General features: G+C 65.4%; 1 protein-coding gene across 3 annotated transcripts; it reads left to right on the top strand.

Annotated features, from left to right (window-relative positions):
* The first annotated feature begins 1,957 nt into the window (after positions 1-1,957).
* TPRA1 (transmembrane protein adipocyte associated 1) lies at positions 1,958-11,963 on the top strand. 3 transcript variants are annotated; one of them, XM_008260317.4, is made up of 11 exons: positions 1,958-2,226; positions 7,907-8,047; positions 8,136-8,268; positions 9,515-9,598; positions 9,687-9,759; positions 9,874-9,953; positions 10,376-10,486; positions 10,574-10,634; positions 10,727-10,829; positions 10,928-11,008; positions 11,405-11,963. In XM_008260317.4, the coding sequence occupies exons 2-11, from the start codon at positions 7,923-7,925 to the stop codon at positions 11,667-11,669; spliced, it is 1,116 nt and encodes a 371-aa protein (XP_008258539.2). In that variant the 5' UTR covers positions 1,958-2,226; positions 7,907-7,922; the 3' UTR covers positions 11,670-11,963. The 3 variants fall into 3 exon arrangements, with proteins under 3 accessions (XP_008258539.2, XP_017199201.2, XP_008258538.2); XM_017343712.3 differs by having other exon boundaries at positions 2,047-2,169; XM_008260316.4 differs by lacking the exon at positions 1,958-2,226 and adding an exon at positions 2,324-2,661.
* The last annotated feature ends 2,609 nt before the right edge of the window (positions 11,964-14,572 follow it).

Below are 14,572 nucleotides of genomic sequence, written 5' to 3'. Positions count from 1 at the left end.
CCTCTGTACTGTTTTTTTAAGGCCAGATGGGTGAATCGGAGTCCAATCCTGTCCCAGGTGCTGCAGGTCTCCCGAGGTGGCACTGGCCTCGACGACGGGGGGAGGGGGTTTCAAGGGCTTTGACTGAATGTGTTTTTTTTTTTTTAAATGATTTATTTGAAAGGAAGAGCAACAGAGGGAAAGGGAGAGAAGGGGAGGGGGAGAGAGAGAGAGAGAAAATGTCTTCTGTCTACTGGCTCACTGCCCGAATGCCTGCAACAGCCAAGTCTGGGCCAGGTCAAAGCCGGAAGTCAGGGGCTCCACCCTGGTGTCCCACGTGGATAGTGGGGACCCAAGCACCTGGGCCACCTTCTGCTGCTTTCCCACACACATCTGCACGAAGCTGGATCAGAGGCGGAGAAACGGGGACCCAAACCAGCACTCCCTATATAGGACATCTGCACAGCAAATGGCGACCCTGGGCCACAACGCTGGCCCCACCCACACCTCACCTCCTCACCGTGACAGCCCTCGCACCACAGACCAGGAGGCAGCCCGGGCACTGTGCCAGCAAGTCCACCCCAGGAATACGCGGAACCTTCCCGGCCACTCCTTCCACCTGGGAGTCACAGGACCTGCTGATGACATCTAAGCACTGCCACGCGGCTCTGTTGCTCTGGGATTGCTATCTTCCCCACTGCTGTGGGGAGCCCGTTCCGCAGCAGCGTGTCCACGCGGCCAGCCATGGCCTGGGGAGGGTGGGACGAGGGCCGCCTCCTGCGAGCCGCATCTGTACGTCAAAGTACTGCTGATCTGGGCAGAAGCAGCGTGCGTCCTGTATGCCCCCGGGGTCCCTGCGCTTCCTCCACAAAGACAGTAAAACCACTCAGAAGCTCACCGATGGGGCCTGAAAGTCAAGAGCACAGAATGCGGGATCGTGGGTGGTGGCGGTGACAGAAAACTCACTCGCCCCCCCCCCCACCTCCGCCTGTGTCTCAGCACGGCGACAAAGACAGGGTCGTCCTTAGGCCTGATCGGAGGTGCCCTGGACGCGTGCTTCCTGGCACATGGCAAGGATGGCAGTGTCCTGCCCCCTGGACGCTAGCAGCAGCCAAGGACGCACTGCTGTTGGTTCAACATGAGCAGGAATGAACCGGCAGGAGCTGCAGGAGCTGCAGGAGCTGCAGGTTGTGGTCCCTGGTGATCCGAGCGACAGGTAGCTCCCAGCAAACACAGACACTGAGACTTAAGCTGCACACACCGTGGCCGCGGCCCAGGCTGGGAAAGTTCCAGAAAAACCGAGTCCCAAATGGTTACAAGGCTGTCTCTGCCCAACCGCCTCACGGTTTGGAACAAGGAACGGGGCCCACTCTGTTGCAGCCCAGCTGTGCTGTCACGGGTGTGTATTTTGGGGCGACTGTAATAACGGGGTGCCTACCATTTGCGTCAGGCACTGAGTCAGCCTCGGGATGCTACAGAGCAGATGCCCGCATGACACTGATGCTGGGGGTGGGGGGGAGCAGCGGCCGAACACAAATCATGTGAGGGAGGGATGGTGCTTTGAAGGGAATAAAAGAGCATTATGGGCTGGCGACTGGACAGCTGCCTTGGGCAGGTGATGCGACAAGGAGCCAGCCAGGTGTCAGGGCAGAGAGAGGGGTGGAGGACCCAAACCAGGCGAGGGGAATGAGGAGGGGGCAGGCAGGAGAGGAGGCCCCCGGGGGCACGTGGGGCGCCATCTCGCAGAGCTGAGGGGGCCTGTAGTGAACTGAGCGCTGAGGCCCGCAGGGACAGGGGTCCTGGCGGGTGGGGGCAGCCAGGGAGGGCTTCCCGGAGGAAGCGGCCTGATGGCAGCGAGAGGGGGTACAGCTCGGGGCTGAGACGCTGCTTTCGCGGAGACCGTCCCGTCCGGCTGCAAGGCTTCCTGGGCAAGTGCGTGCTTCCGAGGGAGGGCCTTCCCTGGCTTCCTCCCTCCCGGGTGACCCAGAGTCACCACTGCCAGCTGCCCCCAGGCGGCGGCGGCCTGCGAGGGGACGGTCCCTGGAGGCTCCGCCTAGGGCGACCTGGCCGTAGGCTGAGCACCCGTCCGCGGGCTCTGGCCAGTCGCCAGCTGCTGACACCTGGAAGGCGAGGAGGGCAAGAGGTGGGGCGTCTGTGGCTCTGGAGCGCGCGGAACTGGCCCTCTTCCCGGTGAGAAACCCAGCGGCTTCTTCCGCACGCAGTGCAGCCGTGCTATCTCTTTAAGAGGTCAGTGGTCCGCCCCGCCCCCTTGGAAACCTGATTGGCCTCTTCTGTGCTTTTCGGGGGAAGTCCGTTCCTATAGGCTACTGCGGCTTCGGGGGCCGGACCTAGGTGCCACAAGTAGGGACGGTGGTTGTTTTCGCAGTTTTGGCTGGACGGAAGAGACGGTGCTGTCTTGCGGGTCGCCGCTGCCGGGGAGGACAGCGCGGTGTCTCGGGGGCCCGCGGGCCCGCGGCGCTCCCCGAGTCTTGTCTTTCCTGTCTCCCGCCCATTTCCGCGGAGTCAGCCGTCCGCGGCTCTTGAACGACGCTCCCCGGCCTGGGCTACCGTCGGCCGGCCCTGGAGGCCCGGGTCCCACGGCCTGTGCGGTGGGGTTCACGCACCCAGCGGCGGCTGATGGGCGGCCCCGGGGGCCTGGTCTGAGCGCGGCCAGGACCTCAGGTAAGGAGGGGGACTCTGTCCCTTTCCCTCGCTGCGCCGTAAAGCCCAATCGCTGCCCCGGACCTATCCCCAGGGACCGGGGCCCACCTGTCCCTGTCCCCGCTCCTCTATCCTGGGTGACCCCTGCCCACTGAGGGCGCAGCCTCAGGAGGCAGCCTTGGGCAGGTCTCGGGGCGGGCAGGGGCCCCGAAGTGTGCGGGCTCAGCGGAAGGGGCCGCGCGGTACTTGGGGGTCCCCTCGGGAATGGGGTCGGGGCATGGCCCAGAGAGGGGGGAATGACCCCGGGCCGCCGCCGCTGCCTAGGGCCCCGGGCCGCCCACAAGCAGGAGGGCTTCTGCACCTGGCTTCAGGCCAGGCAGGAAGAGATCTGGGCTGCGGAGCGCCCCCCACCCCCAACCCGGTGCACAAACAGGGGTCCAGGCCCTCCCTGCAGCCTCCAGGCACAGGGAGCTGTTGTCCTCAGCTGGGGCCACAGCCCTGCCCTGGGCTTTGCTGTTCTGTCAGGGGCCCTCGTGGGGGCCCAGGGACCAGACTTCCACCAGACTTGGGGGATGAGGGTGGGGTCCCCTTTCCCCACGCCCAGAGGGGCCCAGCTGCCCTGGGCCGCAGGGTCACTTGTGCACACTGGCAGTATTCTGGTGAGCCCTGCTCTTGGGTGTGGGTCCTGACACTCAGAGGCTGTGTAAACACACAGCTAGGGCCGCCTCATGCAGAATTCAAGTGCAGCAAGGAAACCACAGGGGGGCTTCTAGGAGGAGGTGACAGGACAGCTGAGCCCTGAGTGAGGAGGCAGAGTCAGGGAGGGGTACAGCAAGCACAGAGACCCCTGGGGCTAAGACTAAGCTTGGTGTGTGGGAGGAACAAACTGAACGCCAGCAGCTGGCTGGGGGGGGGGGGGACTGAGGCAGAGCGGGGCAGGGGTCAGCTCAGACTGCGCCTTGGAGGCCTAGGGAAGCAGGGCTGGCCCCCCTTGCTCCCTGGGGGCTCCTGCCAAAGCTGCTGCCGCTGTTTCGTAAGGTTTTATGTATTTGAAAGGTAGAGAGACACACGCATGCACACACACACACACACACACACAATCTTCCACCTGCTGGTTCCCTCCCCACACTCTCCCAATAGCCAAGGCTGGGCCAGCCCAAAGCCAGCACCCAGGACTCCATCAGGGTCTCCCACGGGGCTGGGGCCTGAGCACTTGAGCCACCTGCTGCTGCCTTCCCAGGTGCACCAGCGGGGGGCGGGACTAGAATCCGGGGAGCTGGCATCCCAAGTGTGGCGTCACCCGCTGTGCCACAACACTCAGCCCTGCGTCTCGTCTTGGCTGCTGGCCGGCTTGGGCTCTCTAGGAAGTGTCCACCCCACCCCCGGCACAGAAGGGCGATGGGGGCGCGGCAAAGGAACCTGGCATCGGTGGTCTGGGGTCCTCCCTACCCCGCTGAGGGCCCAGCGTTTGAGAGCTCAACATCCTGCTAGGGTAGGGAGCCCTGGGCGCCATCGCGGCCCCCTCTCCTCTGCTCAGGGGTTCCCGTCACACAGATCATGGACGGGAGAGCCCAGAGAAGGTGCTTGCCCAGGGGCACACAGCAGGTCCCCATGACCTGTGACATCCTGCCCCACCGGCTGGCTGGCGGCAGAGAGTGGGAGGAGAGGTGGCAGGGCAATGTTAACGAGGCCGGGAGGCTCCCTCCCAGCCTGCCCCGGTTTCTCTGGTCCTGAGGCCTGGGGTTGCCCCCGGGGTTCTCTATTTCCTGCGGGCTTCTCTGAGAAGCCCCTCCCCCCTCTTGCACCGGGGGCCCCGCCCTGTCCTCAGCCAGCCATCCTGCCTTCTCCTTGTCCAGGAGCCAGCCTGGGCTGTGTCCCCAAGGCCGGGAACCCATCCGAGGGCAACGCCAGGAGCATCAGGGAGTGTGTCTGGGGAGACTGTGGGTGTTCTGGGCCACCTCTCAGGACTTGGGGCAGAGAAGGCCAAGGCCAAGCCTCTGCATTCCTCTCTGTGCAATGGGGCCAGTACTGAGGTTGTTGACTCTTAGAGACTGGCGCGGGGACACTTTACCACTCAGCACCTAGTCTGCACGTGGGAGGTGCACGCTGTTGTTATTTTAAAACCATGACGTCAGTGGGTTTATAAGCATTGACACATACCAGCGACAGCCGCAGGATGCCAGCTTGGTGGAGCGTCACCATGTTAGCAGGGTGCTCTCTGCCCTCCCAGAACCTGCGTGGCGACCTGCGTGCCCATGATTCCTGCAGACGCTCAGGGCTGAGAATCGCGGCTCTGGAGAGGGCCTGTGCCCTGGACCCACGGCTGCAGGAACCGAGAGATGGAGCCGGGCACCTGCCGTGGGGGTGGCTGGGGGCTGGGCTCCGGAGGCTGCCAGCCTGGACGGCAGGCCCAGCAGGTGGCTGTCCGGCAGGGACAGTGAGGGTCCCTCTCCCGGGGCTGGGAGGGCTCAGGGCTTGCTCTTTGTTCTCTTGCTCACTGTAGGGCAGTGGGTGCAGGGGGAGCAGCCCCCGTAACAGTGAGGGCTCTTAGCCCCTGGAACCGCCCTCCTCCCCTTCATCCCCCCCCCCGGGGTCCCTCCCCGGTGAGCCGTGCCAGCGTCCTTTCACACACATTCACTTCTCCTGTTTGGTTTGCTCCCGCCAGCAACCTTGTGAGGGAGGTATTGCCGTCCCAGTGACATTCAGAGAGCGGAAGTGACTCAGCCAAGGTCACCCAGCAAGCACGGGGCAGAGCCAGGAGTGCAGCGCAGGCCTAGCTCCGTGACCTGTGTTGGCTGGAAGCTTTTCCTTCGCAAAGCCAAGAAATCAGACAGCAATGGGCCCATGCAGAGAAGGGAACTCACTGCGTTTTAGAGACAGAGCGTGTGAGGCCGAATCCAGAGGCTCAGGGAGCTCCTCGCGATGTGACTGCTCCCGTCTCTCAGCTTGGTGCAGTCCTGTGTTGGTTTCTCTCCTGGGGCAGGGGCCCCCAGTTATGGGACCATAGCCCCGACTCACCGATCTCAGCAGACTGTTTCCTGGAAATCAGAGCAAAAGTCTCAGGGCACAGTCTCATTGGCCAGGGTGATAGGACACCCTGATTGGCCAGGCTAAGATCACGTGCACATTAGTGGGAGTGGCTTAGCTCACGTGCACATTACCGGAAGTTGGGAAGGGGTGGAGTCAGCCAGAAGGAAGCCTCCCAGAGAGCAGGGGCACTGAGGGTCCCCTCCCCTGGCTCTCCCAGGGCTGTGCCACATCCCTCCTCTGCACTGCACTGCCGCCACCAGGTGGAGCACTGCGCTCTCTTGCCGGGACAGCTGCAGTAGCCCCTCAGGGTCCATCGTCCCACCGCGTTCCGCCCTCATCCAGCCACAGCCATCCTGTGCATGTGAAGCCAGGCCCCGTCACCTCCCTTCCAAGCACCCGGCTTGCTGCACGCTCAGTGAACTCCCGTTGCACGTGGGCCCCGTCATCCCCTCCGACCTGGCCCCGTGAGCTTTCCTGATCTCGTCTCCTGCCGCGCTGGCCTGCGTCTTGTCCTGCGGCTGCCCGGGCCCAGCCTGCTTGGACGTCAGGGGCCTTGCATTTGCCGTTCTCCCCCTGGAACGCCCCTCTCTCGGGCTGTTGCCAGGCTGGCTCCCCCTCAGCGATTCAGGCCTCAGCTCAGGGGTCACCTTGTCTCACCACGCCACCCAAAGCGGCAGGATGCCTTCCGTCTGCTGCGGGACACTCTGGGTGCCAGCCGCCCGGGACACACCTGCAGGCCTCACTGTCGCCAGGACCCGCGGGGCCTCGTCTGTGTGTCCCATCATCCCGTCCCAGCCCGCTCCGCTCCCTGCCAAGTCCGAGTACCTGCCCTTGTGCCTGGCACACAGCGGGTGCTTGGCAAGGGCTGCGAGGCAGGTGCAGGAGCGGGTGGGCTTCTTTGTCACATCCCCCATCAGCAGGCAGCAGGGGAGGAGCCGGCGCCTTTCAGTGATCAGCTCCCTGTCACCTCGGAGGTCGCTGCGAGGTCTCTGTGTCACACGTCCCAGTGGCAGTGCAGCCCCAGCCCCAGTGGAGAGGACGGGGGCCCGAGCCGCACTCTTCCCACTCACTCTGGGGTCCTCTCTCCTTTTGGCTCAGGCAGGTCTCTAAGTGCCCCCTCCCTCGGGCTGATATCATAGGTGTCACCGAGCCCCTGAACGGTCAAGCAGCTCCCCACGCTGTGCCCTTGAACGTGTTGTCAGGGTGACGTCTTTCTGACGTTCTGCCTTTGCTGAAGTCAGCTGCGACATGCCAGTCGCTGGCGTGCACTCTGCCCCCACACAGGCAACCTCCCCTCCCCCGGTCTGCACTTCCACACGGGCCACACGGCGTGCAGGTCGCGTGCCCACCCTCACTCCACACCGAGCTTGGCAGATTCAGCCCGTGCTGTCGACTACTCTCTCTATCGCTACATGGAATCCCACGGGCTGAGCCGGCCTTCGTTCACCTGTGTGTTCTGCACTCTGAATGCTGGCCCCGTTAGGTTCTGCTCATGCCCCACGCCCTCCTGGCTCATCCTGCCCTGGACTCTCCTGTAGCTTCTGCAGAAGTCCCTGCTGTCATGCCCCGGAGGCCCCTGACCTGGGAGTCTGTGTCTTAGTCTCCCAGCCTGTGTCTGCTCCCCAGGCTGGACTGACTGCCACCCAGGCACCGGGCCTCTGGGCCCACCCCTGCCCCCTTGGCCTTGGGATTCCCTCTGCAGGGTCTCCACCTGGGGGCCTGTGTGTCTCCCAGCCACAGCTCAGCATCCCCCAAGGGAGACAGGGCTCGAGGGTCCCACTCAGGAGTATGTGATGGCCGGCCGTGACCCTCCGCAGCTGCGTGGCCTCTGTGCCAGCTCTGCAGGGTGGGGCTGCCCCCTGGTGGGGGCGCCTCGCGAGGAGGCACTGGGGAGGGGCGGGGATACTGAGGCACAGAACAGACAAGGAGGTTGGGGTGGGGCTGGGCTGGGCTCTGACGCAGGGCTTTGCTCCCCGGCTCAGTCCTCAGGCCCCACAGAGATGCTCCATCGATGTCACCGCTTGGTGGTCACAAGATGGAGCCGGACACACCTACAGGTGGACAGACGGACAGGCGCCTGCCCAGGGCCTGGGCGTGACACTTGCACAAGTCCCACACGTCTCCTCCGGGCCATCAAGCCTGGGGCTGAGCTCCCTGTGCAGCCCCTCTGATCCCCACCCCACCCCCCCCGCCGCCGCGCTGGGCCCTCTAATGCCAGCGGCTCTCCCTCCCGCAGGGCCCCTGCTGGCAGGATGGACACCCTGGAGGAGGTGACCGGGGCTGACGCCGGCACAGTGTCGCCCGCACCCATGGCCCCGAACATCAGCGTGCCCCACTGCTGCCTGCTACTGCTCTACGAAGACATCGGCACCTCCAGGTGCGGCCCCGAGGGGCGGGGCAGCCGGGAGTGGGCGGGAGGGGAGGCGTGGCCTCACCGGGGAGCCGGCTTCTCCCCTGTCCGCCAGGGTCCGGTACTGGGACCTCCTGCTGCTCATCCCCAATGTGCTCTTCTTCATCTTCCTGCTCTGGAAGCTTCCGCTGGCACGCGCCAAGATCCGCATCACCCCCAGCCCTATCTTCATCACCTTCTACATCCTGGTGAGTTCACTCCAGTTGCTGACAGAAACCCCGACTTCCAATGGCTCAAGGGAGAAAGGGAATTAGCCGATGCTGTAATGAGACACAGGCTTCAGGTATGGCTGGGTCCAGGGGATTAGATGATGTCATCGGGACTCTCCACACCCCCACCCCACGAGCCCTGCTGGGGGCGTTTGCGTCCTCGTCCCCGGGAGAGAGGGGTGTTGGGGCTGAGAGGCCGCCCCCAGGTGTAGGCCGTCCCGGCTGTCCTCCTCCAGGGCCCCTCTCCCCTGCCCTGAAGGGAACCCCTGCTCCCTGGCCGTCACTCTCAGCCACCGGCCCTGCGGGCTGAGCCCTGGGCCCCTCTTTGTGGTCCGGTTCAGAACTTCCCCGTCAGGGGAGCGGGCAGGCAGGGAGGCAGGCGAGGGGCCTGGGTGCCAGGCAGGTGCCTTTTCTGGGGGAGCAGACAGGGAGAAGGGAGCCAGGGCTGACGTTCTAGAACATACAGCAGGGCCGGGGCAGCCTGCTTACTCGGGAACTTTGTCCCACGGGGCTCCAGACTCCAGAGGCAGGGGCGAGAGTGGCCTTGGACGGGTGGGTTCCGGGCCCTGACCCTGCAGCTGGGTGACCTGGGGCCTCCTTGCACTGCAGCGGCCTCCTTGGTAACACGTGTGGGCTCTGCCTTAGCTTGTGGCCTTCCTGGGAGCACCGGCGGGGCAGCTGCACCTGCCCTGCACAGTGTGGCTACGCCTGGGCCCTCGGGCGTCAGAAAACCTGGGGAAGTCGCTGACTGATAAACTGAGATGCTGGATCAGGCTTGGCCAGAGTCAGGGGCTCCACAGTGCTGCTGGGGTGCCGTGTCCTCCTGGGCCTGACCTCCCTCAGGTCGTCTTGGGTCCCAAGCCCATCGCCAGGCCGGCCCCAAACCCTGGGAAAGGCCAGCCCAGGGTCGCAGGCCTGTCCCTGCAGCAGGAGGGGCGGGCTCACCCTCACCGGGAACCACACTGCGGGGAGAGGAGAGAATGAGGGGTGCAGCTGTGAGCCCAGGCACTTTGGCAAAACACAGGAAACTGTGGCCCGAGAGGAGAGGCCGTGCTGAGGTCATGGGCCGGCCACTGGGTCTCCCCGGCTGCCCTGCCCCAGCCTCCGCCCCACCCCCTCCTTGCCTTCTTCCATCCAAGTCCCCTGCAGGTGTGGGGTGGGCTTGCCGTCCTGCCCCGCCCCCTCGAGGCTGTTCAACCTGACCCCACCCCTCCCTGCCTGCCAGGTGTTTGTGGTGGCGCTGGTGGGTATCGCCCGCGCCGTGGTGTCCATGACTGTGAGCGCCTCGGATGCGACAGTGGCTGACAAGGTGTGGCTAAGGCCGCGGCGGGGTGGACCCGGGCTCGGGGGGGCGGCATGGGGCACCCAGGCCGACACTCTGCCCGCTCTGTGCCCAGATCCTGTGGGAGATCACCCGCTTCTTCCTGTTGGCCATCGAGCTGAGCGTGGTCATCCTGGGCCTGGCCTTCGGTGCGTGCGCTGCTGGGCTCCGGGGCCTGGGTGGCCGCCTCCCCGCCCCCACCCCTGCCTGGTGGGGGGCCCGTCCTGATGGCTCCCGCTGAGCGGCCCGCACCTGTCCCCCAGGTCATCTGGAGAGCAAGTCAAGCATCAGACGGGTGCTGGCCATCACCACCGTGCTATCCCTGGCCTACTCCGTCACCCAGGTGAGCAGGGCTGGGGGCACCAGGCTGGACCCCGCGGCCTCCTGGTCTGGATCTGGATCAGGTTCTGCAGGTTTTCCAAGCACAGCACGGGCAGAACACCTCGGAACACCTGAGAAAACACCTGGGGTGCTTGCTCCCTCGAGGCAGGCCCTGAGCTGCCTCTAAGGTTCCCCGTCCAACCGGCAGCAGGCTCAGAGCCCCAGGAGGGGGAAGGCAGGCTGGACGGCCACCCCGAGACCAGCGTCCAGAGTCCCCGCTTAGGCTGGGGCCAGGGCCAGGCCTCTGACAGCCCAGGTCCTGCAGGGAGCAGGCTGGGGCAGCCCCAGCGGGCTGGTGTGGTGATGAGCGCGTGCGGCTTCGCATCCAGGGAAAGCGGGCGCGGCAGGGCCAGGAGCCTGAGCCTGCCCCGCCCGCTGCCGCAGGGCACCCTGGAGATCCTGTACCCGGACGCCCACCTCTCAGCCGAGGACTTCAACATCTACGGGCACGGAGGCCGCCAGTTCTGGCTGGTCAGCTCGTGCTGCTTCTTCCTGGTGAGCCGTGCGGCCGGCCGGGGTGCTCGGTGTTCAGGCTCCGGGCTGCAGGCTTGAGCCCGGCGCCTCCGACCTTCTCCCCGGCAGGTCTACTCCCTGGTGGTCCTCCTGCCCAAGACGCCGCTGAAGGAACGCATCTCCCTGCCTTGTGAGCGGCTGGGGGCGGGCTGGGAGTGGTGGGGAAGGAGTGGAGGGCGGGTCCCAGGGGTCCCAGAGCCTCACGCCCCCGCCCTCCCGCAGCGCGGAGGAGTTTCTACGTGTACGCGGCCATCCTGGCGCTGCTCAACCTGCTGCAAGGGCTGGGGAGCGCGCTGCTCTGCGCCGACATCATCGAGGGGCTGTGGTACGGGCACGGGGCGGGGGCAAGGAATGGGGGGATGGGGGAAGGCGGGGGGCGGGGCGGCCACGAAGACCCGCCATGACCTGCGCGCCCCGCTCCAGCTGTGTGGACGCCACCACCTTCCTCTACTTCAGCTTCTTCGCGCCGCTCATCTACGTGGCCTTCCTCCGGGGCTTCTTCGGGTGAGTCCGGCCGGCCGGCCTGTGTGCGCGGGCCTCCGGCGCCCCCACGTGGCTGCCGGCGGAACCGTGCGCGTGTGCGTGCCGTGGCGCGGCCCCGCCAGGTACCACGGGGGCGCGGCGTATGTACGCTGTGCGCGCGCACGTGGGCTCTGTCCCCCACTCTTCCCGGGAGAGCGCGGCAGCGTGCATTGTCCCGCATGGCCGTTTTCCGCTTAGAGGATCTCAGTACCCCCCCTCCCCAAGCGCGAGCGTTTGGAGAAGTGCCCGGTCAAGGGCGCACTGCAGGCACCGACCCCGGCCATCAGGCACCTGTTGGTAGCTCCCCTTCCGCATCCGATGGCCTCAGTCCCCAAGGCAGCCGGGGAGCCGCCTCTGACCCTGTCTCCTGCCCAGCAGCTCGGAGCCCAAGATCCTCTTCTCCTACAAATGCCAAGTGGACGAGACGGAGGAGCCCGACGTGCACCTGCCCCAGCCCTACGCTGTGGCCAGGCGCGAGGGCCTGGAGGCCGCAGGGGCTGCCGGGGCCTCCGCCGCCTGCTACTCCAGCACGCAGTTCGACTCCGCTGGCGTCGCCTACCTGGACGACGTGGCCTCCATGCCCTGCCACGCGGGCAGCATCAACAGCACAGACAGCGAGCGCTGGAGGGTCATCAACGCCTGAGCACGGCTGCCCTGGGCCGCGGCGAGGACTGGCCCTGGGGGACCCGAGGCCGAGGCCGGGCGCAACAGAGCGAGGTGGCAGGGCCAGGCCGAGGGCCGCTTCCTGCCCCCCCCCCGGGGGCCCCCTTCCGTCTGCCCTTGGCTTGACAGCCCAGGGCAGGCTGGCAGCGGGCACCTCCCTCGCCCCGCTGCCCCGTCCCCATGGCACTCTGGCCTCCTCCAAGCCCACCGGGGTGGGTGGACTGAAGCGTGTATATTTTCGTGATCTATTTTTTAATAAAAAGCAAAAGCGGCAGATAGGGCTGCAGTGCCTGGGCCAGTCCCTTTCTTGAACCCTGAGGGTTGGGGGCGGGGCTGGGGGCTCCCCAGGCCTCACGCTCCCTCAGCCAAGAAACACGGACCAGCACCCAGGCCCGGGGCTGGCCGCAGCGAGACGGAGACGCCAGATCCTGCGTGTGTGTGGGAGACAAAGGCATGAGCAGGGATGGCACCGGAAGGGAAGTCGCTGCCCTCCTGTGCGGTTTCCCGCGGTCCTTCCTCTGCCCCTTGCACGGCCATCCCGGGCCAGCCCTGCCCTGCTCCGCTCCAGCTCTGTCTGGGAAGTGGGACGAGAAGGCCGCGTGCGGGGGCAGCCGCATGCAGTGTGGCACCGGGTGATGCCACAGCCACGCCCCAGGACAGAGCAATCGGACAGGAACAGGCAGAGAATAAGCATGGGCAAGGCCAGGCCGCCCCGCAGGGTCCTGCGTGGGAACCTCAGGCTGGCTTTTGTCAGCTCTGCTGGAGTGGGGAGGTCGGGGCTCCCAGCACCGTGCTGGGACAGCAGTGTAGACTCTCGGCATTGATACCACCGCTTGACAGATGGGGACCCCCGGGAGGTGCACGTGTGGCTGGGTTAGACGGCACCTGCAGTGAGGCTCGGAGACCAGGCCTCTCACCACTGTGCCACAGTCACAGCCGGCAAAAACACCTTCCACACAGAGCGGGCTCTGAGCCTGGTTCCCAGGCGGCCGTGCCACGGGGTGGCACCTGCAGCACACATAGCCGGTTGGAGGGGTGCCAAGGAGACCCCCCCCAGAATTGCCAGGGTGCTTGTGGCGGAGCTGGGTCCGGACATGCCCCAGTGTCCCCACCTGTACTGCAGCGCTGGTCACGGCTCCTGGGCAGTGTCGCCCTCCAGTGGGCCAGGGAGCACACGCAGATCCCGGCGCTGCTGCGAACAATGCTGACAGCTGGGCCCAGCCCGGGGCTCCCAGGGACACAAAAGCAGGTCCCGCTGGCCAGAGACAAATGGCTTTCAGGTGTGGAAGGGGCCGATGCGAGGGGAAGATGGGAGAGCACCCCAGGGCCCGCCCCCTCCCGCCACGTGCTGGGACGTGGGCTCTGCCCGCCGACCCCTGCAGCCCGGGAATCCCGCAGCCATGAGCCAGAGCGGGCGCCAAGGCTCTCATAGTTTCGGCCTTCCTGAAGGTTCCTGCTCGTGTTCTGGTTTCAGATGCGACCCCTCCTCCTCCTCCTCTGGGCTGCCACAAAGTTTGGGGAAAAAAAAAAGTGTTCTCAGACTTCCAGTATTCTGGGGCTTCATGTACACGTCCGATCGTCAGCTGCTGATCCGGGGCTCCCCCAGAACAGAAGGCAACAAGGGTTTCTGTGTCCCCGCGGACTCCACCCCCACGGCCCGGGAGGTGGCAGCCTTCCCTTCCCTTCCCTCCTCTCCCTCCTCTCCCTCCTCTCTCTCCTCCTCCTCCTCCCCTCCCCCTCCCCCTCCCCCTCCCCCTCCCCCTCCCCCTCCCCCTCCCGCATTGCTGAAATCCCATTACTGGGCAGCAGGGGGAGACACGCAAGCAGGCTCCACGAGGCCAAGAGCAGGACAGGGTCAGAGAGGACGGGGACGCAGGCACGTGGCACAGGGGCGGACGGCGGCTCCATGTGGCCAGAGCGAGGGGCTGCAAGTGGACGTGGCCTGGCCAGGAGGGGCTTCTGCTGGTGTGGTCCAGGTGCGGGCGGGGCCCCGTGACATCACCCCATCTGAGCTGTGTGTGGTCCCTGTCTCTGCGACCTCTGCTGTCCTCAGCCTCCTGGGCACAGCAGGGAGGCCGTGGCTCCAGCTGTCCAGTCCCGCCTCGCTCCACACTGCAGTCGGCCATCACGCCTTCTGGTGGAGGAACTTTCCCACGAGCGGTGCTTCCTGACCAATTCCACTTCATCAGCCGTGGCTGCCGTGGCAGGGATAGGCTGTGCACACGCTGTCCCCAGTCAGTGAGACAGAAAGAAAAGATGTTGGAGCGAAGCTGGCGGTCTCTGCCCGGAGTACTGGGGAGTCGTCGACAGGGCTCCCCACGTCCCCACAGCCACCCACAGCCGTTTCAAAATCATGTGATGAATTACGGCGTCACCGCTGCAATGAAACCCCTCTCTGTTCCCTCACCTGACCCCCATGCAGCAGTTTCTGTATACACAAGAAACAGGAGGTCTGGTCTCACGTGCTCTGAAATTCAGAGGACGGCGCCGATGGCTTTCTCTGACAGCTTGCTGTGCCCCCGTCTCATTTTGGGGGGCTTCTCTATGTTGACACCTGCAGCGACTCATATTCTGTTACATCAGCGGGGCAGTATGTTAGTCGTCAGTTCTTCTGGCGATCCGGGATGTTAGCAAACTGTGACAGCAAATGAGGTTCTGATGTTTCATGCGACTTTAACAGGAGCCCTTGGGGGTCATCCTCATGGACAAAACTGCTGGGGTCATGGGCGCACACGGCCCCACGCCACTCCTGCTGCAGCCAAGTATTCTTTCTACTGATAGCTATCCTGGATCACTCCCCAACTGCAGGCAACAGCTGGGGCTGGGCCAGGCAGAAGCCAGGAGCCTGGAACTCATTTCGAGTCGAGTGGCAGGGATCCGGCT

The sequence above is a fragment of the Oryctolagus cuniculus genome, chromosome 10 (assembly GCF_964237555.1).
Source record: "Oryctolagus cuniculus chromosome 10, mOryCun1.1, whole genome shotgun sequence".
Taxonomy (NCBI): domain Eukaryota; kingdom Metazoa; phylum Chordata; class Mammalia; order Lagomorpha; family Leporidae; genus Oryctolagus; species Oryctolagus cuniculus.
This window is presented reverse-complemented; position numbering and strand designations above follow the sequence as displayed.

What these genes read in the sequence shown, in the direction of transcription:
- TPRA1 (XM_008260317.4), top strand. Translation starts at nt 7,923, where the DNA reads ATGGACACCCTGGAGGAGGTGACCGGGGCTGACGCCGGCACAGTGTCG. An exon ending in GACATCATCGAGGGGCTGTG is followed by an intron (nt 10,830 to 10,927) that starts GTACGGGCACGG and finishes GCCCCGCTCCAG; the next exon opens with CTGTGTGGACGCCACCACCT. An exon ending in TTCCTCCGGGGCTTCTTCGG is followed by an intron (nt 11,009 to 11,404) that starts GTGAGTCCGGCC and finishes CCTGCCCAGCAG; the next exon opens with CTCGGAGCCCAAGATCCTCT.